This window comes from Vicia villosa, linkage group LG1 (assembly GCF_029867415.1).
Source record: "Vicia villosa cultivar HV-30 ecotype Madison, WI linkage group LG1, Vvil1.0, whole genome shotgun sequence".
Lineage (NCBI taxonomy): Eukaryota > Viridiplantae > Streptophyta > Magnoliopsida > Fabales > Fabaceae > Vicia > Vicia villosa.
Window position 1 is genome coordinate 251,570,649 of NC_081180.1, and position 25,038 is coordinate 251,595,686.

Below are 25,038 nucleotides of genomic sequence, written 5' to 3' on the forward strand. Positions count from 1 at the left end.
AATTTAAATAAAGCGCTATATTTCACCACGATCGAAATTTTCAACTAATTTAAAATATTAGTTAGTCAATTTCACCATGGTTAAAATTAAAAAAACAGATATAAATACAATTATTTTTGCAGGAGTCACATGTGGAAAGAAAGACAAAAGTGTCCCCACTAATACTATTGGTATATCAAACTTATCATTGGATCTAAACTATTGGCTATATATTCAAAACCATACTTCATTGGGTCACTATATACATGAAGGGAAATCACAATATTACCATCATGATTTCTCTTGAGCTTTCTCCTTCTTTCTTCTTTTTCCTTTAACCAATTATCTTCATTTTGGGATCTATTCTCAAACTTCTTGAATCTCTCCATAACAATCTTTCACTTAGCAAGAAATGGAGAACAATTTCAGTTCATATAATTCTTCTAGTTTGAACAAAAAACATCATCATCATCATCATCATACATCATCTTCATCATTCAATCTAAGGAATGTTTCAAAACTCATTCTTCCACCACTTGGTGCTCCTAAAGAGAATCAAGTTTACTCTAAATGGATCATTTCACCAATGGATTCTAGATACAGGTAGATAAATAGTTTACTTTGTTTGAAACAAGTTCATTTTTTAAACTTCTTTTTCTTAAAATTATAATTAATCTTTTATAGTTTTATATTAACTTTATAGGATTTCTTTTAAGGTAAAATCATAAGTAAAAAAAAAAAAAACTTTATCTCGAAGATATATTTTAATATTTTTTGTTTAATTAATTAATAGTATTTTTTATGCTTCAAAGTGTAAACTAATTTGCTAAGCTTATTTTAATTATAGTATTTCTAGTATTTTTATACTTCACTAAAAGAATATGATAAAGTTTCTACTTTGCTTAATTAATAGTATATTTTTATGCTTCAAAGTATAAATTTAATTGCTATTACTAATTAGTATTTCTTATTCCCTAAGCTTTTGTTTGTTACATCATATTCAATAATTGCTAGTATTAATTAGTTTAGTAAAAAAATTAACCAATCATGTCAATATATTTAATAGTTTAAAAATGACTTAATTTAAAATTTTATTTATTTTTAATTGTTAAAAAAACTCATCTTAACATGTATTTAAAAATTTATCAAGTTAGTCCAAACAAAAATATATTTCTAAACTTTATTAAACTTAATATATCATATTAATTTCGTCAAATCAATCGAGTTTTAAAATATGTTTTATTTTTTTTAATTTTGAAAGCAAAATAATTCAAAATATGTTGTTAGAATAGAATGATTAATTAGTTATAAAAAATTAATTTATGAGTTAAATTAAAGTGATATTATTTTTAATAATATATATTATATGATAATGTGCAGGTGTTGGGAGAGTTTTATGGTTGTTTTGGTAGCTTATTCTGCATGGGTTTATCCCTTTGAAGTTGCTTTCATGCATTCTTCTCCAAATAGAAAACTCTATATTGTGGACAATATTGTTGATTTTTTCTTCGCCATTGATATTGTCATGACATTCTTTGTGGCATTCATTGATGGAACTACTCATCTTCTAGTCAGAGATTCCAAAAAAATTGTTGTCAGGTAATTTCTTAACTACTTATTTATCACTTATTTAAATTATAGTTTTATATTAATTAATCTATTTTTATTAAAAAAGAAAAATAAATAAGGAAAATGCTTACGAGTAAGAAAGTGGAAAAATAAGAAATGCAAGAATAGATCTCAACCATCCATTATCACCACAACCCCATGATCTCTATTAAAAAAAAGTTAAATTTAAAATTAATTTAAAATTTACCACTAAAATAGTGACACATACTCATTCTTGCATTTCTTTTTCAAATTACTTCGTACTAAATAGCACTGCTCAATAAATAAATAATATTGTATAATAGTTTTTAAATATTAAATAATATTTTTATATCTGTACAATATTTTTACACATACATTCAATAAAATAATTATAAAAACATTTTCAAAATTCACCTTAAAATTAATATCATGATAAAATAGAATTATTTTTAATAGAAGAAAATTAAATATATTCTTAGACTCATATAGAAATTTTAGATAAATATGAAATAATTTATTTTTTCTTATAAATACTTGAAAATAATGATACAAATTATTGATATTAAAATGACTTTTATTTTATTTTATTTTAATTCATAGAAATTAAAAAATGGGGAAATTAAAAATTATTGCATATCATTGATCAATAAAAACATGAAAAAGTGACGAGAATAATTTAATACTTTTTGTAATTTCAAAAATATTTTATTATTCTATAGAAAACTGAATCAAATTAGTATGTAAAGTGTAAAGGTATTATTATTCCAATGAAAAGGATGAAGAGTTCCATATAAGAATATAATAATATCTGATATTCTCTTTATTATAAAGAATTTGATTTGCTATTATTATTATTATTATTATTATTATTATTATTATTACTATTATTATTATTATTATTATTATTATTATTATTATTATTATTATTTGTCTAATTCATACGTGAGGGATTGATTTTAATTATTCATTTTCTAAATTTCCAAATTCATATATTCTTGAAGAGGCTAAACATTATGGCCTAATTTCAACCTAAGTTTGATACTATTGATATATGTAAGACTAACTATTCAGATAATGATTAACAATAATTGTTGTAGGAGTATTAATTAATTAGATTTAAATAAGATAAGATTATGAACACTTGGTTCTTTTTTAACCACAAAATTGTCTATGGGCCAGGGTCCAAATTTCAGACAAAAATTAGTGGGCCAACCCAGTTTATATAGAGGGCCCAATAATTAATGCAATGTTGATGTTCCATAAATGTCAAGAGACTTTTGTATAAACAATGTTGTTGCACCCATGCCATAACTGAAAAATGATATGCTTTAATTAAAGGAACTTCTCAATTTAGGTTTATATATTTAAATTTATAAAAAACATTGAATCCAGTATTTGCTCATATAGTGCATAGGATTTTCAATCTAGGTAGAGAGCAAAAGAGTTTTTCCTAAATCTACTAACATACTATTTTCAAATAAAAAATTATTCTTATATTTATTTATCAAGCTGGTGGAAAAATTTGAAAAAATAATATCATTTTTGAATTTTTATATCGACCACATTACCGAATGCCAAATCATAGAGAACCCACCCCTTACCCTATACCTACCTTCCAATAGTCTAAAAATCACAAAAATAGTTGTAACATCTCGAAGAAGAACGAATCGCCACACCAACCACCTAAATATGCCATACCAAATGGAAACTTTCAGATGGTAAGTCACAAATAAATGGATAACCGACTTTAGGCCCGCTACACAATGGGCCAAAAAAATTCTCAGGATCCACCAACACCACACGCTTAAACATGTTATCTGGTAGGGCCATAATGAAATGGAGAACCGAACTCGTAGGATTGACTGAAAAATAGCTAAAAAGGCAGCTAAAGCAGACCTAAGCAAAGAAAAAAGAAAAAAACATCATCCTTGGAATGACACCACCACTACTTTCCAAAGAAGGAATCGCATCTCAAATAGCTAACAAAAGATTAGAAATCATTTCTCTTTGGTAAATAAAAAGGGATCTCTTCCACTTCAAATCTCAGGTCAGAGTCTCATTTACACTTACCCCCACATGATTAACAGACCAACCCTTCTGGTTAAAGATACTGAAGAGCCTAAGAAACCTGACACAAAAAGGAGTGAATCATACCCAAAGATCCTTCAAGAAGGATGTAAGGAGGTCAGTTCCTACATTCTTACTAAGACCATCTACAAACCAATCAGTAGAATGTCCACTTTTAAAATCAAGGAGGGGTACACCTTTCCACTAGATAAACGCAACGCAAAAGGCAATAGACTTACCCATGAGGATGAGGAAGTAACATGTGCTTGGGGATAAGATATCAAACCAAATACCCGATGCATCCGAGAAAACCGCCACTTCTATTTAGCCAAAAGGACTAAGTTGACCTAGCCGATGTCCTAGACTCAAAAACCACCACGATACTAAGGCTTAAGGACATTAAATCACTTATCCCATCAGATCTTAAAGTTACCTTTGACCTCGCCCTAAAGGAACCTCCTTTGGACCTTAATGATCTTCTTATAAACCTTGACAGACATCTTTAAGAAAGACAAGAACAAAACCGAGAAAATATTAATAATAATGTTGAGTAAGATCACTCGTCCTCCCAAGCTAACATACCGATGACTCCACGAGTTCAGCTTTCTAGAAATCATAATAACTAGTGGTTTTTACATAGACTCAAGTCAAGGATTGGCCTTTACCGATGACCCTAGATACTTGAAGAGCGTGGACCTTTACTTGTAAGGGAGTAAGTCACAAGCTAAATCTAAAAAGACATGATCCATATTAATTCAAATGAGACTGCTCTTCGAAAAATTAACCCGAATATCTAATACTAACTTAATACCTCAAAAAATTGTCTTAGTCGTCCAGATGTTATCAACTAAGTATCCGCATTTCAGAGACGAGAAATACTCAAACCCATGACATTAACTCTGGACAAAACGAAAATATCAAGGCCCACCGACCAAGAAAACGAATCACCAAGATCTTTAGTCAAAAGCAAGAACATGCACAGAGCTAGACGGTCACCTTACTTCAACCTCCTTTGGATGTTACTTTTTTGGGTCGGACATCCGTTGACTAAAACCGCAAGATTAATAAGAAACACACATCTAAGATCTCCACTTAATACGTTAAAACCAATCTTGATAAATACATAATCTAGAAAACTCTAAATAACTAAATTATATATATTTTTAAAACCACTAAGTTTGCCAAAAAAAAAAAAGTGTCAAACTCATGTTTAAAGATAAACCTATATCAAATAACTTGCTAGATCTATGTCTTACATATGTTGATTAGGTTGAATTTTTTGTGTTGTCTAACCTATATCTATTCTTAAATACAAAAATAAAAAATGAAAAAAATATGACATTTTCTTAATATAATTAATATAATTATTAAAGTTATTGAGTATCATCATTTTTATTGTAATATTTTTTTTTTCTCATTTCTTTTACTAATTATTCATCATGCAAATATTACTTGTTAACAAGAGTGTTTGACTAAAATGATAATGATGATAGGTACTTGTCAACATGGTTCATAATGGATGTGGCATCAACAATACCATATGAAGCAATAGGCTTCATTTTAACTGGCAAACACAAACTAGGCCTCCCTTACTTCCTCTTAGGAATGCTCAGATTTTGGAGAATCAGACGTGTCAAACAATTCTTCACAAGGCTTGAAAAAGACATCAGATTCAGCTATTTTTGGGTCAGATGTGCTAGGCTTCTTTCTGTCACACTTTTCTCAATCCATTGTGCTGGATGTCTCTATTACATGCTTGCTGATAGGTATCCTCATCAAGGCAATACATGGATTGGAGCTGTCATTCCAAATTTCAGAGAGACTAGTCCTAGAACTAGATACATTTCAGCCATATACTGGTCCATCACCACGATGACAACCGTTGGTTATGGCGATCTTCACGCTGTCAACACCATGGAAATGATTTTCATTATTTTTTATATGCTCTTCAATCTTGGACTAACCGCTTACTTAATCGGTAACATGACGAATCTTGTAGTTGAAGGAACTCGGCGCACAATGGAATTCGTAAGTACTTTACTATCAGAAACGTAGGCACAATTGACTGAACTCCGTGACCAGTTGTTTTAGATTATGTATACTAATGTTTCATGTTACATTTGTTTTTTTTTTTTGGTAGAGAAATAGCATTGAAGCAGCATCGAACTTTGTGTGCCGAAATAGGCTGCCTCCGAGGCTAAAAGAACAAATCCTTGCTTACATGTGTTTAAGATTTAAGGCGGAGAGATTGAATCAACATCAGCTAATAGAACAGCTTCCGAAATCAATCTGCAAAAGCATTTGCCAGCATTTGTTTTTTCCAACTGTGGAGAAAGTTTATCTCTTCCAAGGCGTCTCGAAAGAGATCCTTTTGTCCTTAGTAAGAAACCGATCAACTTTGATTCTTACACTTATATTGAGACTATACAGATAAACAACTTAATTAAGCGCGCGTATTGTGAATGTGTTGCAGGTTGCGAAAATGAATGCGGAATACATACCGCCTAAAGAGGATGTTATAATGCAAAATGAAGCGCCGGACGATGTTTACATCATAGTGTCGGGAGAAGTAGAGATCATTGATAGTGTTATAGAGAAAGAGAGAGTTTTAGGGACTCTAACAGCAGGAGACATGTTTGGAGAAGTTGGTGCACTTTGTTGTAGGTCTCAAAGCTATACCTATAGAACCAAGACTCTTACACAGCTTCTGAGGTTGAAAACCAATGCTCTTATAGAAGCAATGCAGATAAAAAAAGAGGATAATATACTAATACTCAAAAATTTCCTTCAGGTTTGTTATGATTTTGACTTGTGAGTAATCATCATTAATATGGTTTTGACTTGAAAGTTTATAGTATAATGTGATGCAATTGCAGCATTATAAGCAGCTTAAGGATTTGAGTATCAAAGATTTAATGGTGGAGAATGTTGAAGAAGAGGATCCTAACATGGCGGTGAATTTGTTAACTGTGGCTGGCACAGGTAATGCTGCTTTTCTTGAGGAGCTTCTAAGAGCTGGTTTGGATCCTGATATAGGTGACTCAAAAGGAAAAACTCCATTGGTATGTATAGGGTCTGTCTGGTGTCCAACACGTATTAGTGTATATGTGTTAGTATTATTGTATCTGATGTTCGTGTCTGTATTATAGTTTTGTAGATTACTTCCTTTCTTCACTATAGTTTTGATCATAGCGAATTCAAAACCGAAATATCAACTTGTTGGTTTTTGTGCAGCATATAGCAGCATCAAATGGACATGAAGAGTGTGTGAAAGCCTTGCTCAAACATACATGCAACATTCATATAAAAGGTATGGCATATATATATATATATATTTCTATATGATTATAATTTTTATCGATTTATAATTCATATTCGTATCGAAATTTACATTTCGATTATTGACAGATATGAATGGTAACACTGCACTATGGTATGCAATAGCCTCAAAGCATTACTCAATCTTCAGAATCCTCTATCAGCTATCTGCACTCTCCGATCCATACACGGCAGGGAATCTGCTATGTCTAGCAGCGAAAAGAAACGATATAACCGTGATGAACGAGCTTCTAAAGCAAGGACTAAACATCGACTCGAAAGATGGCCACGGAACAACGGCTATTCAAATTGCCATGACAGAAAATCTAGTTGACATGGTTCAGTTACTTGTCCTGAACGGCGCAGATGTTGCTAATATACATGTTCATGAATTTTCTGCATCCACCTTAAATGAAATGCTGCAGAAACGCGAAATCGGGCATTTAATTAATGTGACTGAGACAATGCCTAGTGGGTTTGTATTAAAAGATGAAAATGAAGAAGAACAGAAACAAGGTTGGAGAAGATATAATGGAGTAGAGTTTCCAAGAGTAAGTATATATAGAGGCCACCCTATAGTGAGAAGAGAAAAAGGTTTCGTTGAAGCCGGAAAGTTAATAAAGTTGCCTGATTCATTAGAAAAGCTCAAAATTATCGCAGGTAAAATTTCAAACTCACCGAAGTTAGTATATTTTTATTATAAATACTAGCGTCTAGTCAGACACAAATGTGTCTATTGTTTGTTTTTCTCGGTTTCTCATTTTTTTTGGTTCTTGTTTTGTTTGTGTACAATATATAGGTGAAAAGTTTGAGTTTGATGCAAGAGATGCAATGGTGACAAATGAAGAAGGAGCAGAAATAGATAGTATAGATGTGATAAGAGATAATGATAAACTCTTTATTGTTGAATAGGATATTATTGATTTTGGTTGTTGATGTGAAAAGGATGATAGTAATGATTTTCTTCTGAATTTTGCCATGGACTAACATTATTAACATTACTGCTACTACTAATAGACTAGTGAGGCTAATGTTCATGAGAAAATATGGATACATGCCTTTCTAGTGATGTGAATATTTGACAGTGGCACAAATGGGGATAGATGTGATTTCTTGTTGGTTTTGATCTTAAAAGACATGTCTCCTTTATGATGTCCAACACATAATTTTGCTGACAGAAAAAATCTACTATTAGAGAGAATATGGATACATGCCTTTCTAGTGATGTGAATATTTGACAGTGGCACAAATGGGGATAGATGTGATTTCTTGTTGGTTTTGATCTTAAAAGACATGTCTCCTTTATGATGTCCAACACATAATTTTGCTGACAGAAAAAATCTACTATTAGAGAGAATATGGATACATGCCTTTCTAGTGATGTGAATATTTGACAGTGGCACAAATGGGGATAGATGTGATTTCTTGTTGGTTTTGATCTTAAAAGACATGTCTCCTTTATGATGTCCAACACATAATTTTGCTGACAGAAAAAATCTACTATTAGAGAGAATATGGATACATGCCTTTCTAGTGATGTGAATATTTGACAGTGGCACAAATGGGGATAGATGTGATTTCTTGTTGGTTTTGATCTTAAAAGACATGTCTCCTTTATGATGTCCAACACATAATTTTGCTGACAGAAAAAATCTACTATTAGAGAGAGTCAGTTCAAAGCCTAAAAAATATTTGAGTTTGCCAAGGTCTTACATGTGAAAACATATGTGCAAATAATCCTTGAAGCATTAATAGCAATAACCTGGTTGTCTGCATACACTAATACTACAGTATACGCCTTTTGTTTTTGCTTAACAAAGAGAGACTAATCTGACCGTGATTGTGTGAATCCGAAATGTTTCAGTGATGTAGAGAGCATGGAAAACCAACACCTAGGAGCTGTTTGAGCCCATAGAGAAAATTCCATCCATTTTTGCCATAAGGATATTCAATGAAAGCACATATTTTTCTTCGGCTACCAAACTTGTCTCATTTTCTTCTTTGATTATGCACATAACATATATAGTGATTCAAACACCCTTAATTGTTTATACACAGGTGCTTTTCCATGTAACATCTCATAGCAAGACTTTCCATTTAGCACCAATGAAGGAGTTTAGTTAATAAGGTTCTCCAGTTCCTGTCTTCTAGGCTAGGCTGGGACTCCATACTGCAAGAGAGCATTAGACATCTATTTCAAAAGAGAACTTCTCTTATCTCACCAAACTGACCAGCGAGATTCTCAAAGAGGAGTTGTTGAATCTGGCGTATTATACTCGATGAGCTTCTTCCGTTCTGGCCATTGGTGATGCTGATTGTTGGGATGCTTTCTTATTTGATCGGCGTCTTAAGGAGAAACAAATACTTGAGGAAAGTATATGAGACTTCAGTGAGATACATATGTGCAAGGAGTACAAAACAAGGACAGATAAAGCTCTGGCCTCCGCACAAACCACTTATGTTTGGTATTTATCAAAAATCACGGTCAAACTGTGCGTTTTGATATAAGCAAGTATTTGTTGCTTCAGAAAATCACGGTCCATATAACCATAAACGTGCGGTAGCGGCAAGTGACTGGGATTCCAAACACACGCGAGATTTTGAAAAATTGGCAAATTGCACCTTGAGAATGTCTCCTGGCCTTAAAATTAAATGAATCATCAGCTCTCGGTCTTGCGGAACTTTCAGAGTCCTTTGAGAACACTTTGATGCAAGTGGAGCATTTTTACTTTCCTTTGCGTATTTCGAGGGAACAAGTACGACCAAACCAGATGCTTAAGGATGCAAAAGTCGTGTCATTCTCCACCTTTTTTTAGTGTAATACCCTACACTAGAAAGCTTGAGTAAATGAATTTGACATTGAGACAATTGTTTTTACCTGTTTAAGGCGCGCATACAAAATTTTTCCGGAAATCTACATTAGACTTGTCACGAGACAATCCTCAAGGCCTTAAACTCCTAATTTACTACTCAGACATGGCAATTGAGTAAGCAAATAAAGCATACATAGTAGCAAGAAGTAATAGCAATGAACAAATAAAAGCGATAACAATAAAAACTTGGAATGATAGCAATAAAACTTGAATAAAAAATAGCTCCAATAAAGTTGAATCTTTGTTCATATCAGCCAAATATTAATTCTCTCTATACTAGTTTGACACCAAAGGCAACAACACAAACTGTAAAAATACTAACCAAAATCTACCTCCTTAGATACCAATTCAACTATAGTTTTGTACTAAGATTAATTGGTATTAATAACTTAATATCAAATTGCCAACAATACAACGTTCTTCACATGCAATGTGTTTCCCATATCTCCAAAGATTCAAAACCTACAAAAACAAAGATAAATTGATCCTTTAACTTCTTACACCATTCCTCATATCATGCCAAAACACACTTTGTACAAGTTTTGATCATTTACATGTCAATAGTCGACCAAATAATGCATGTAATTAACATCAGAAAATGATACTCCATCTTACAATTATATTATGTTTCTACACCCCCCATTCACACATTCCATATATAGATACATTTTTCTAGCAAGTGTCACTAGTTGGTGGAGAAACAAAACTCAACCCCACCAAGCCTATTGACCTTACTCTAACCTACTTGCTATATATATTCAAACAAAACCACATTTCATTGGGTCACTATACACATCTCCCATTAATGCTACATCAAATATCATCATGCCCTATCTTTCTTTTCCTCATTATATTAGAACCATTCTTCACCTATAGTTTGGTACAAAATGGAGATCAATATTAGTTCATATGATTCTTCTAACTTGAGCAGCAAGCAACATCATGATGTTAAAGAGGACTATACATCATCTTCATCATTCAATCTAACCAATGTTTCAAAGCTCATTCTTCCACCACTTGGTGTTCCTAAAGAGACTCAAGTTTACTCTAAATGGATCATTTCACCAATGGATTCAAGATATAGGTAGAGAGCTATTTTTTTTTTTTAAATTTTTTTTTACTCTCTTAAAATTATAATTAAACTTTTATAGTATTTTTGGATGATTATTATGTGCAGGTGGTGGGAGAGTTTTATGGTGGTGTTGGTAGCATATACTGCATGGGTTTATCCATTTGAAGTTGCATTCATGCATTCTTCAAATAGGGAGCTATATATTGTGGACAATATTGTTGATCTTTTCTTTGCTATTGATATTGTGATGACATTCTTTGTGGCATTCATTGATGGAACTACTCATCTACTTGTTAGAGATTCCAAAAAAATTGCTGTTAGGTAATTTCTTAACTACTTATTTATCAGTTATTTAATATTGCAAAAGAAAAAGAAAAAAACTTAAAATAAAGATAATATTAATACATATTAAGTAATGATTTATTTTAATAATTTTTTGAAAAATAAAACAAAATTATATGATTTGGCCATATATAGACTCTCTTCTAAGAAAAATATACTAAACAAAAATGAATTATAGAATACCTAGAAAAATCGTAAATAAAATTATTAACAAAGATTCCGAGATTAATAAATTAATTAGAAATATAATACTAGACAAACCATTATGACTGTAATTTGATTCATGTAATCTATCTCAATTAAAGAGATAAAACTTGATTATTGTTAATGTATTTTTTTATACTAATAAAATTAAATTATTTCTAATAGATGAAAACTAAATGTATTCTTAGACTCATCTAACAAAATTTTAAACAACTTAAAAATAATTTGAATTTTTCTTTAAAATATTTTTAAAATTATCTATAAATATTTTTAAAATTATCTATAAATATTTTTTACATCAACATTAATTTTTATTTATTTTATTTCAACCTACAACAATTATCAAATCGGAAAATAGAAATAAAAATATATTTAATAATATATAAATATTTATGTAAACATTTAAAATAATCTTTACGTTCCAAATTATTGTATAGTAAAGTTGGTTTAAGAGTGTACAAGATCCAGTTTAGTCTTGTAACTCATTCAAATCTAAATGTAAAAAGTTTGGTTCGATTGATCTCAAAAAAATATAGGTCAAATTTTGTGATAAGATAGTGACGTAGTTAAAATAGGGACGAATTTTGATTATCCCTCGAGTTATCCATACCATTCCAAAGCAATTTAAAGATAAATCTTAACGTTGAGTTCGGGTTACATACAACCCGATCTAACCCTTCTTTTGTACACCCGATATGCCAATTAAGAAAACATAAAAAATATGGTGAAAATAATTTAATACATTATATTTTTTTAAAATATTATATTGTTTTAAAAAATGAATATATGACATAACTATATTTAGTTTCTAATATTTTATTCTAATTAGTTATAATTTAACTATGACAAAACAACTAAATTTTTTATTTAATTATATAGTTTAACTATGAGAAATTTATTATGAAGTCTTATAGATTATATTTAATTACAACTTAACTATGAAAATTTGAGTTCCTATAACATATTACATCTTGCACACTCTTAAAACCATCCTATTACCCTGATCTTTGTAGAATATAACGGGAAAGTATTATTATTCTAATGAAATGAATGTAGTATATCATAAATAATTTTATTATTATTATTATTATTATTATTATTATTATTATTATTATTATTATTGTTATTGTTATTATTATTATTTTTATTATTGTTATTATTATTATTATTATTATTATTATTATTATTATTATTATTATTATTGTTATTGTTATTATTATTATTTTTATTATTGTTATTATTATTATTATTATTATTATTATTATTATTATTATTATTATTATTTCTCTAATTCATACGTGGGGATTTGATTTTAATTATTCATTTTCTAAAATTCTAAATTCATACATTCTTAGAGAGGCTAAACATTAGAGCCTAATTACAACCTAAGTTTGATAACATTGATATGTATTAGACCAACTAATCAGTTATTACTTATTAATAACGATTAAGGATATTTGTTGTAGGAGAATTAATTAGATTTAAATAATTAAGATAAGATTATGAACACCTGGTTCTTGTTTAATCTCAAAACTAGTGTATGGGCCACTGTCCAAATTTTAGAAAATAAATGAGTGGGCCAGCCCAATTCAAACCGAGGGCCCAGTAATTGTTGTTGATCTATAAATGTCATAGACTCTACAAAATATTGTTGACCCCATGTGATTAGTGAATAAGACATGCTTAGGTTAAAGAATATCATATATTAAAAAAAATAAATTAATTTCATTGATCCAACTTTGGTGATAGTTGCATGAATTTCAGAATCTTACTTTTAAAAGGACCAGAATCTTATAAAATAAATCCATCACACAAAATATTACAAATTTAAAATATAGTAGGTTATTGTCTTTCTACCCAAACTTTCGTAAGTGTTCGAAAGTCTATTCATGTAAATGAACACCTGCCAATTAAGTAAGTTTTAATGGCCCCAACCTTACTCTAAAAACTCAATGACAACTCAGTAATCAAATGCATTTTTATATCCTGTCTTCTGCAAAATTCGTTAGTGTTCTAAAACAATCTCCAAGTATCCACCATGCCTTGATCTCAAATTCCAACTTATTCGTGTCATGAAAGTCTTCACTGGTTCATGATGAATGAACAACAACATTAAAATCTTCTAAAATACATAAACCACATATTTTAGACTCTTTAGTTATGATCACTTAACCATGCAAAATCTTCAACACCTCATGTTTAACTCTAGTGCAATAGCCAAGATAATCAAACATGTTCATGGCCAACAAATTTTGAATGAGCTCTAGAACATAACCTCGTGTTCTGAAGAAGAAACTTACGACCATTGAACATTTTAAATCTGATCATATCAATACCATAGACCTTGAAAATCTTATTATCACCAAAGATACTACTCTACCGAGTCCATGAACCAACTCTATTCAGTCTCCAAATTCACGAACTAAGAAAAAATCAGACAGGATGACCGAAAATCCGAGCTTATTCATATTTTAACTTGTTATTCATATTGTATTTTGTTTGAGATAGGTACTTGTCATCATGGTTCATAATGGATGTGGCATCAACAATACCCTATGAAGCAATAGGCTACATTGGCAATCACAAATTGAGTCTTCCTTTCTTTCTCTTGGGAATGCTCAGATTTTGGAGAATCAGACGTGTCAAACAATTCTTCACAAGGCTTGAGAAAGACATCAGATTCAGCTATTTCTGGGTCAGATGTGCTAGGCTTCTTTCTGTATGTCACATTCACATATTATGTTTGAAAGGGATTATAAGGATGTGTCAAAACAGTTATATATTATAATGTTGAAAATTTTATGATGCATGCAGGTAACACTCTTTTCAGTTCATTGTGCTGGTTGTCTCTATTACATGCTAGCTGATAGGTACCCTCATAAAGGTAAAACATGGATTGGAGCTGTCATTCCAAATTTCAAAGAGACAAGTCCTAGAACAAGATACATTTCAGCCATATACTGGTCCATCACCACCATGACAACCGTCGGTTATGGCGATCTTCATGCTGTCAACACCATGGAAATGATTTTCATTATTTTTTATATGCTCTTCAACCTCGGCCTAACCGCTTACTTAATCGGTAACATGACGAATCTTGTAGTTGAAGGAACTCGCCGCACAATGGAATTCGTAAGTACTATTATTTTATTACTATCAGAAACGTAGGCACAATTGACTGAACTCCGTGACCAGTTATATGTTTCATGTGACTAGAACTTTTGATTTTGTTGTAGAGAAATAGCATTGAAGCAGCATCGAACTTTGTGTACCGAAATCGCTTGCCACCGAGGCTAAAAGATCAAATCCTTGCTTACATGTGTTTGAGATTTAAGGCGGAAAGTTTGAATCAACATCAGTTAATTGAACAACTGCCAAAGTCAATTTGCAAAAGCATTTGCCAGCATTTGTTTTTTCCAACTGTAGAGAAAGTCTATCTCTTCAAAGGCGTCTCGAAAGAAATCCTTTTGTCCCTCGTAAGAGTTGCTTTGTTTCGGTGAACTCTCACTAGCAGTGATAAATTCAAATAGTTTCGTATAAATCGTGAATGTGTTGCAGGTTGCGAAAATGAATGCGGAATACATACCACCGAAAGAGGATGTTATAACGCAAAACGAAGCGCCGGATGATGTTTACATTATAGTGTCAGGAGAAGTAGAGATCATAGATAGTGTGATAGAGAAAGAGAGAGTTTTAGGGACTCTAACAACAGGTGAAATGTTTGGAGAAGTTGGTGCACTTTGTTGTAGGTCTCAGAGCTATACATATAGAACCAAGACATTCACAGAGATTCTGAGGTTGAAAACTAGTGCTCTTGTAGAAGAAATGCATAGTAAAAAAGAAGATAATATACTAATACTCAAAAATTTCCTTCAGGTTGGTTATGGTTTTGGATTGTAATGCTTATTATGGCTTTGATTTGAAAGCTTATATAGTATAATGTGATGCATTTGCAGCATTATAAGGAGCTTAAGAATTTGAGTGTCAAAGATGTAATGTTGGAGAATGTTGAAGAAGAAGATCCTAACATGTCTGTGAATTTGTTAACTGTGGCTAGCACTGGTAATGCTGCTTTTCTTGAGGAGCTTCTTGGTGCTGGTTTGGATCCTGATATTGGTGACTCTAAAGGAAAAACTCCATTGGTATGCATGCTCTTATTTTTACGTAGCACAAACACTTCAGATAGATATGGTGTGTCTGGTGTCCGAGACGTGTCAGTGTCAATACTAACACGACAATGAAATATGTAGTAATTACTTTCAATTATTGTCGGGTTTTATGTGTTCGTGTCTGTATCAGTGTTTCAACGGTTACTTCCTTTACTATAAACTTAATTGTTGATTGCATGTGCAGCACATAGCAGCATCAAATGGACATAAAGAGTGTGTTAAAGTCTTGCTCAAACATACATGCAATATACATATAAAAGGTATGACATATATATTTCTATATGATTATAATTTTTATCGATTTATGTTTCACATTCGTATAGAAATTTACATTTCGATTATTGACAGATATGAATGGTAACACTGCAGTATGGTATGCAATAGCTTCAAAGCATTACTCAATCTTCAGAATCCTCTATCAGCTATCTGCACTCTCTGATCCATACACGGCTGGAAATCTCCTATGTCTAGCAGCAAAAAGAAACGATTTAACCGTGATGAACGAGCTTCTAAAGCAAGGACTAAACATCGACTCAAAAGATGGACACGACACGAAGGCTATACAAATTGCTATAACAGAAAATCTTGTTGACATGGTTCAGCTGCTTGTTATGAACGGCGCAGAAGTTGATGATATACATATCCATGAATTTTCTGCATCCACCTTAAATGAATTATTGCAGAAACGCGAAATCGGGCATTTAATTAATGTGAATGAGGCAATGCATAGTGAGTTTGTATTAAAGGGTGAAAATCAAGAAGATCAGAAACAAATTAAGGAAAGATATAATGGACTAGAGTGTCCAAGAGTAAGCATATATAGAGGTCACCCAATAGTGAGAAGAGAAAAAGGTTTCATTGAAGCCGGAAAGTTAATAAAGTTGCCGGATTCATTAGAAAAGCTCAAAATTATTGCAGGTAAAATTTCGAGTTCATTATAAGTTAGTATTGAAACATTGATATTGTTATCATAAATACTAGCGTGTAGACAGACACATACAGAAACATGTCTTCTATATGTTTATCTCGGCCTCTCATTATTTTCTCTTAATTTGTGTACAATAGGTGAAAAATTTGAGTTTGATGCAAGAGATGCAAAGGTGACAAATGAAGAAGGAGTAGAAATTAACAGTATTGATGTGATAAGAGATAATGATAAACTGTTTATTGTTGAATAGACTATTGATGCAAAATGCCTAAGTGTATGTAAGTGTATAAGGATATAATCTTGAACGAAAGAATTAGAGTGCTGTAATACAAACACTCAGACACAGAAAATGACACCTTTGTGAGGAAGTAGACTGCATAGGATTGGTAATAGTGTTGAACTTAAGCATACAAATCTTTATGAGCAGATCCCTAATGTATTTGAATGGAGAGAAAAGAAGTGTACTATTGGAGTTCTTGCAAACCTTTATACCAAGAAAGTATTCCAAATCACCTAAATGCTTAAGGCAATGAAAAGTTTAGCAGTGATTTGTTCAATAAAATCAGTTCAATGTGAGGTGTGTGTGGTGTGTGTGTGTGGTGTGTATAACATCAGTGAGTACAATCTATGAGATTTTTCTATACAATAGGCATAACAAAAGTGAGAAATATTTTTATTTATGACGAGAATGTTACAATGTTATAAAACAAGTTTCAATGTTATGAAATTATGTTGCTCGAGGGATAGATGTAGGACTAGATGTCTGGGACAACTTGTTCAACCAGATAACACATAAAATGACCGTAACAATTATTCAAAGCAAAGACAATAAAGAATCCAAAAAAAAATTCCACTCTTTAATAAAATTAATACAAAGTGTCTTTAGATGAATAAGCATCTTATTCAATGACCCTCTTCTTAATTATACCCTTAATATCTTTCTATTTAAGTTTCTCCTTAAATATGAAAGTGTTTCTCACTTTCTCTCAATCATAAATTATACAAGAAACTTTGTTAATGTTATTGTCACTGATAAAGATAATAGTGCATGGAGACTTACTTGCTATTACGGTTATCCCGAAAGAAGTAGAAGGAGATTGGCATGGGACCTACTTCGGGAATTACGGGATATGTCTAACTTACCGTGGTGTATTATTGGAGACTTCAACGATCTCCTTTCTCAGCAGGACAAGAACGGAATACACCTTCATCCTAATTGGTTGTGTTCGGGTTTTCGTCAAGCCGTGAGTGATTGTAATCTATCCGATATTATGCTTGAAGGCTATCAATTCACTTGGGTGAAGAGCAGAGGCACTGATCATATGGTTGAAGAAAGACTCGACAGAGCTCTTGCTACCTCCGATTGGCTTGCGGTTTTCCCTCATGCTAAGTTGTCTAATCTCATCGCATCACACTCTGATCATAGCCCCATCCTTCTAGACTGTGATCCGGTTCAGCATGTTGGTGGGAGTTTTAAATTTCGATTCGAAAACAATTGGCTCCTTGAAGATGGTATTACTGAGGCGGTTAGTAATGGGTGGAACTGTGATGCCAATACTGATGTGGTTAAGCGTATTTTAACATGTGCTGATAGTTTAGAGACTTGGAGTCGGGAGTTGCGTAAAAGTAGGAGAGGTGATTTGGAGCGTCATAAGGCAGTGATGGAAGCTAATAGAGGTGGTGCCGATTTGCAGTCGGCTGAGCGGTTTCGGGAGGCGCAGTTGGAGTTTAATAAAACTTTGATCCGTGAAGATGTGTATTGGAGACAAAGAGCCAAGAAGCATTGGCTTAAAGACGGTGACTTGAATACGAAATTCTTCCATCGTTCGGCGACTGCTAGAAAGAAGTTTAAGAATATTTTGAGTTTGAACCATGATGATGGTAGTATAGTCACTGATCCGCAAGGTTTAGGGGAAGTTGCCAAGAATTATTTTGATAATCTTTTTGCTGGAAGCAGTAACAGTGAGTATGGTGGAGTATTACATGGTATACAGCAGCGTGTTTCTTTGGAAAATAATAATAGAATGGTTTCTCCTCTTTCTAAGAATGAGCTGTATGCGGCGTTGGTTGATATGCACCCGGACAAATCTCCTGGGCCCGATGGTTTCAATCCCGGTTTTTATACACACTTTTGGGAAATCTATGGAGACGATATTTTTGAGGCAGCTTCGTTGTGGCTTCATCGAGGCTATTTTCCGGACACCATTACTGATACTAATATTTGTCTGATCCCTAAATGTTCTCAGCCCAATAGAATGCAGGACTTTCGACCAATTTCTTTGTGTAATGTCATATATAAGATTATTGCTAAAGCATTGGCGAATAGGTTGAAGTCGTTTCTTAATCATTGTATCTCGGAGGAACAATCGGCTTTTGTGGAAGCACTACAAAAAATATGCTCTGCAGCGACGTGGGAAACACGTCGCAACATGAAATATCACGTGGCAACAAAAAAGTAGCGACGTGAGCCACCACGTCGCAGGAGACAAAGTGGCAACTTGTAGCGACGTGGAGACCACGTCAGAAAGTAGCGACGTGACTCCCACGTCGCAACAAGGAAACATGGGGAACATCCATCTGCACACACAGCAGGCGTGGCAGGTGTGGGGCAGTGTGTTTGCTGACCAATGTAGCGACGTGATTACCACATCGCTACATTAAATGCTTTTTATTTTTAAAATTTATTCACGCTAGATTTGTTTTGTTTTATATATTTTTTATAATTAATTAATATATAATAAAATATATATAATAAAATATATATAATAAAATATATATAATAAAATTTATATAATAAAATTTATATAATAAAATTTATAAAATAAAATTTATATAATAAAACCTATAAAATAAAATTTATATATTAAAATCTATAAAAACTAATTTATATAATAAATTTGTATAAAATAAATTCATATAATAAACATTATATAATAAATTCAATTAATTAAAACTAAAAATTTAAAACTAATACTGTAATGAATTAAAATGTAGAATATTTTACATAAAAATAAATTAAAAATAAATAAAATACAAAATGTTTTCAAGACGCATCATCCGGAAAATAATTATCCGGATTAAAATCATCAGCCACCCCGTCATCCTCCGGCTCTTGAGGAGGAGCATTACTGTAATTTCCACCTCCTTGCATAAACCGTCTCATCTGCTCCTCCATCTCAGCTTGCTTCTTCATAATGCCCTCCATCTGTCGCGCATGCTGCTCCTCCATATCAGCCTGCTTCTTCCGCATCATCTCGATCTGGGCCTCACTTTCGCGTCTCGCCAATTGCCTTACTAATTCAGTTTGTTCCTGTGTCAGATTTGGTTGACGCGATCCACCCTCTCCATCCTGAAGTCTTTGAAACAGATTGCGGTCACCACGTCTATAGCTGGCCGCCAAATTTCCAGCACCAAAAAAGCAACCATTAGGTCCTTTTTCCTTAATAACCTCACACCAGATATAGTGATCAACATCCGCATTTAGCGGCTCCCCCTCTGCTGGCATGAATTGAGGATTATTTTCCAGAAAAATGGCAAGTCGCCTATCATAATCTTCCTGCACAGATATTCAATAAAAAATGTAAGTTAAATATTTAAATGCATATTTAATTAGTCAATTAAAATATATTAAAAAGTTGCCACGTGATTTTCACGCCACAACTTATGATTTGCCACATGATTTTAATGTGGCAATTTATCAATTGCCACATGAAATTCACGTCACAAATTTTGTATTAATTTAAAAAAAATAAACAACGTAAATTTCACTTACAAGATACAACTTCGTGCGCTCGTCGACAAAACCTCCGGATCTCCTTGTCCGGGTCCTCGAAATCAGCTCAGGCATCAATGGTTTTCTCCCCAACTCCTTAGCCTAAATAATATAATTAAAAATAATTAGTAAAATATATTATGAATAAAGATGTAACTTAAAAAATTTAAAATTTTTACCAATCGTCGGGCATGCTCGGCGGTGCTAATACTTCCAACTGTGTTGACACAACCGCCCTTTTCAGATGCCCTCATCTTCTTAAAAGTTTCTGATTTAGCCCGGAATTCTGGACTCCTCCAATATGTAACAAGATCATGAAAAACCTCCTCGCCTATCCAGTTAGGACGGATGCCATGAAGCTCATGATTCTCCCTTACTCTCCGCAGCATATCAGACATTCTTTTAGAGCATCTGGTGTTGAAAACTTTCTGAACACTTTTTTCACTCAAAGGATCCCACACACATTTCTCCTGCAATAATGTATGACATTAAAATAAAATGTTAAGTAATTATAATGAGAATTTTATTTAAATAACTATAACTAAAACAATAAATTAAATGCATAACATATATAAATAACAATACCTTAAACATTCTAAACCATTCATCTTTATTTTTTACGTCCCCATAGCTCTTAAAAGCTGATTTATACATCTGCTGAATTATATAGCTAACAACCCTAGCAGCTGTCCGACTCGGCGTAAAACTGAAACAAAAAATGAAAATGTTAGATATAAATTTATAAAAAAAATGAAAAAGTATACATACTATAAAAGTTTTTAAATAGGAAACTTACTTGCTTCCTTCGGGCTGAATCCAAAATCTGCCGTCAATCACATGAATCTCATCAGGATCATCCCTCCCACGAAGATCAGCTCCATCTATCTCATCAACTGCCTCATCAACCTCACGTGCTGGTACATGTGTGGGATGTGGGGTGCGTGAGCCTCCAACCTGTGTGGGGCGTGGACTAGGAGATCGTCCAGCCTGTGTCGGACGTGGACGGGGAGATCGTCCAGCCTGTGTGGGGCGTGGACTAGGAGATCGTCCAGCCTGTGTCGGAGGTGTACTACTGGATCCTCCCGTATGCTGAAAGGAGGAAGTCATCTGCATGGGATATGAGAAACCAGATCCTCCAGTATGCTGGAAGGATGAAGGCATGCCAGTATGGGCGAATGGAAAGCTGGGCGGGGGCACACCAGTATGTGTGAATGGAAAGCTAGGTCCTGCCGCCTGCTGGAAGGACGGGGGCACACCAGGATGCTGGAAGGATGGCGGTACCGCTGAGTACTGGAAGGATGGCGGTACTCCAGACGGGAATGTGTGGGAGGAGAGTAATGGGGTAAAAGCCTGAGTACTGGCTAAAGACATATGATCAACACTCTGAGGGCGGGAAGACACGGCCATGAAAACTTTATAATATATAACTATTATATTAGTTTTACATATATAAAATTTATTTAATATATATAACTATTATATTAATATTTATAATATATATAACTATTATATTAATATTTATAATAATCTATTTTATATACTGTAAAATATTATAATATATATAATAATTTTAATAATAGTTTTAATATATCAATATACTAAAAACAACTTTAATAATTTTAATGTTTGTATAATATTAATAGTTTTAATATATAATATATAATAATGTTTGTATAGTTTTAATAAAAATATTAATAAAAATTATACTAAAAACAATTTTAATATATCAATTTTTTTAAAACACATTATAACAATTTTAATATATCAATTTATTTCTAATAGTTTTACAATTTATACAAACACATTATAAATCTATATACAAACACATTCATATCTTAATTAATAAATCTACTAAAAATATGATATACATATACATATTTTGTTTTTTATTAAAATTTTTTTTAGTATAATATTTCTCATTATAATAAATAATATATATAATAAAAATTAAAAATGAAAACTTTATAATATATAACTATTATATTAGTTTTACATATATAAAATTTATTTAAGTTATAAAAATATATTTTTTAAAGTGAGAACTTTATAGTATATATTTATATTATATTCTTAAAAATGAAAACTTTATAATATATATAACTATTATATTCTTTTTAAATTTATATTAATATTTATAATAATCTATTTTATATACTGTAAAATATTATAATATATATAATAATTTTAATAATAGTTTTAATATATCAATATACTAAAAACAACTTTAATAATTTTAATGTTTGTATAATATTAATAGTTTTAATATATAATATATAATAATGTTTGTATAGTTTTAATAAAAATATTAATAAAAATTATACTAAAAACAATTTTAATATATCAATTTTTTTAAAACACATTATAACAATTTTAATATATCAATTTATTTCTAATAGTTTTACAATTTATACAAACACATTATAAATCTATTTTAATAAATGTATCCCAAAAATATATACCATATATCTAACCCAAAAATCATTATAAATTACACTAAAAATATATTTTAATTACTTACCTCTTCTTCAATCTACTCCTCCTTCTTCAATCTACTCTCCTCCTTCTTCAATCTACTAAAACTATACCAAAAAAAATCAAAAATTAATAACAGAATAAAGAATAAAATTATAACATAATACTTGTTCAACCTCTTCATTACCTTTGATATCAAAAAAATATTTGGATTGATGCAATTGGAGTTGGATTTTGGGAGATTGAAGTTGTTGTTCTTGTTCTGGTTTTGAGTTTGGGGATGAATTGTTGTTCTTGTTCTGCAACGAAGGTGTGGTGGAGTGAAGTGAATTGCATTGATTTATACGCAATGTAGCGACGTGAAATTAATTTCTCTAGTTGCCACGTGGTAAACACGTCGCAACAAGCAAACGGTAACATTTAATTAATGTCTCTGCCATAAATCCTGTCACCTAGTCAATTCAATATAACGTTTTAAATGTTGCGACGTGTTTACAACGTCACTACTTAATTTTTTAAAATTTGAATCTCCCCCCAATCTCCCCCCATGTGAACGTTATTGCTTTTTAAATTTATAATTTATACATTTAATGTAGCGACGTTTGACCCACGTCGCAACTTTATTCACGTAACCCAACGTCTGACTCATCCTTACTTTATGTTTATAAAGTTATTTTATAATTAAAAACATGTGGCGACGTGGTAGTCACGTCGCTAGAGGCAATAAATACCCACGTGACAGCCACGTCGCTAATATGTGTCGCTGGGGAGCACTTTTTTTGTAGTGAAGGTCGGTCTATTCTGCACAATGCCATGATCGCTTCAGAGATCATCCACTCTCTCAAGAGAAAGACACAGGGTGGGAGAGCTCAGTTAGCTCTTAAGATCTACATCAGTAAGGCTTATGATAGGGTGGACTGGGGTTTCTTACGAAGTATGTTACTTAAGATGGGTTTTTCGGAGAAGTGGACACACTGGATGATGATATGTGTGACGTCTGTTCACTATTCGGTACTAGTTAATTCGGACACAGTTGGACCTATTATACCAGGACGAGGACTCAGGCAAGGCGACCCACTGTCGCCTTATCTTTTTATTCTCATATCTGAAGGCCTATCAACCCTCATCAAGGGCTCTGTAGCGAGAGGGGATATCCATGGGATCCAAATCTGCAGAGGGGAACCTAGTGTGTCGCATCTGCTTTTTGCTGACGATTGTTTTCTATTTTGCAGAGCAAATATGGAGGAAGTTTCTCATCTTATAGGGATCCTGGATACCTATGCAACAGCCTCCGGTCAGGAAATCAATTTATCCAAATCGGAGGTTTTCTTCAGTAGGAATCTGAGTTTTCCGGCCCAGGCAGATCTTGCAAAAATAATGGGAGTCCATCATGTTCTAGGTACCGGCAAGTACTTAGGATTGCCTTCGATGATCGGTAGGAGTAAAAAGTCTACGTTCTCTTTCATCAAAGACCGTATTTGGCAACGGATTAACTCCTGGAAAGGTCGGTCCTTGTCAAAAGCTGGTAAAGAAGTTATGATCAAATCGGTTCTTCAAGCTATTCCGGCTTATGTGATGAGTATTTTTATTTTGCCAGAAGCAGTTATTAATGATATAGAGAGAATGTTGAATGCCTTTTGGTGGGGTGGAGGTTCTGAAAGTAAGGGCATTAGGTGGATGGCTTGGGAGCGGTTAGCTTGTTCTAAGAAGGAAGGTGGTCTTGGATTCAGAGATTTTAGAGCTTTTAACTTGGCTATGGTGGCTAAGCAAGGATGGTTTATTATGAGTCAACCGCAAGCCTTAGTGTCCAGAATCTTTAAAGCAAGGTATTTCTCAAATTCATCTTTTTTTGAAGCTAAGCTTGGTTCTAATCCTAGTTTTGTGTGGAGGAGTATTTGGAAAGCTAGAGATGTTCTTATGCTGGGTTGTAGGTGGAGTATAGGTGATGGCAGTCAGATTAAGGTTATGCAGGAACCGTGGATTCGAGGGAAGGATGATAGGTGTGTCCCGGGGCCTCAACAACAGGGAATCTATAATCTGGTGGTTAAAGATTTACTATTACCATTTGCTAAACAATGGAATGGGAGGTTGATTAGTGAATTCTTTGACTGTCCAGGAGCGGCAGCTATTACCTGTGTCCCGTTAGTTGAGGATGTAGTCACCGATCGTTTGGTGTGGAAAGAAGAGAAAGACGGTCAATATAGTGTTCGTTCCAGTTACCGTGTTTGGAAGAGTATAAAGAAGCATCCTAT

General features: G+C 32.5%; 2 protein-coding genes across 3 annotated transcripts; both read left to right on the forward strand.

Annotated features, from left to right (window-relative positions):
- The first annotated feature begins 222 nt into the window (after positions 1 to 222).
- LOC131645184 (potassium channel AKT2/3-like) lies at positions 223 to 8,984 on the forward strand. The gene is made up of 9 exons (XM_058915846.1): positions 223 to 582; positions 1,360 to 1,578; positions 5,130 to 5,664; positions 5,777 to 6,016; positions 6,110 to 6,427; positions 6,513 to 6,698; positions 6,871 to 6,946; positions 7,045 to 7,614; positions 7,754 to 8,984. Exons 1-9 carry the CDS (start codon positions 392 to 394, stop codon positions 7,864 to 7,866), a joined length of 2,448 nt encoding a protein of 815 aa, XP_058771829.1. The 5' UTR covers positions 223 to 391; the 3' UTR covers positions 7,867 to 8,984.
- Positions 8,985 to 10,630: 1,646 nt separating this feature from the next.
- On the forward strand, positions 10,631 to 17,364 carry LOC131645185 (potassium channel AKT2/3-like). Of its 2 annotated transcripts, none has more exons than XM_058915848.1 (10): positions 10,631 to 10,911; positions 11,005 to 11,220; positions 13,954 to 14,164; positions 14,260 to 14,577; positions 14,682 to 14,921; positions 15,004 to 15,321; positions 15,402 to 15,587; positions 15,799 to 15,874; positions 15,984 to 16,532; positions 16,680 to 17,364. In XM_058915848.1, exons 1-10 carry the CDS (start codon positions 10,715 to 10,717, stop codon positions 16,790 to 16,792), a joined length of 2,424 nt encoding a protein of 807 aa, XP_058771831.1. In that variant the 5' UTR covers positions 10,631 to 10,714; the 3' UTR covers positions 16,793 to 17,364. The 2 variants fall into 2 exon arrangements, with proteins under 2 accessions (XP_058771831.1, XP_058771830.1); XM_058915847.1 differs by having other exon boundaries at positions 15,963 to 16,532; positions 16,680 to 17,362.
- Positions 17,365 to 25,038: the final 7,674 nt, after the last annotated feature.

Coding starts and splice junctions, on each gene's coding strand:
- LOC131645184 (XM_058915846.1), top strand. CDS start 392: ATGGAGAACAATTTCAGTTCATATAATTCTTCTAGTTTGAACAAAAAA. Junction 583..1,359: donor CCAATGGATTCTAGATACAG/GTAGATAAATAG, acceptor GATAATGTGCAG/GTGTTGGGAGAGTTTTATGG. Junction 6,017..6,109: donor AAGAGATCCTTTTGTCCTTA/GTAAGAAACCGA, acceptor AATGTGTTGCAG/GTTGCGAAAATGAATGCGGA.
- LOC131645185 (XM_058915847.1), top strand. CDS start 10,715: ATGGAGATCAATATTAGTTCATATGATTCTTCTAACTTGAGCAGCAAG. Junction 11,221..13,953: donor TCCAAAAAAATTGCTGTTAG/GTAATTTCTTAA, acceptor TGTTTGAGATAG/GTACTTGTCATCATGGTTCA. Junction 14,578..14,681: donor CTCGCCGCACAATGGAATTC/GTAAGTACTATT, acceptor ATTTTGTTGTAG/AGAAATAGCATTGAAGCAGC.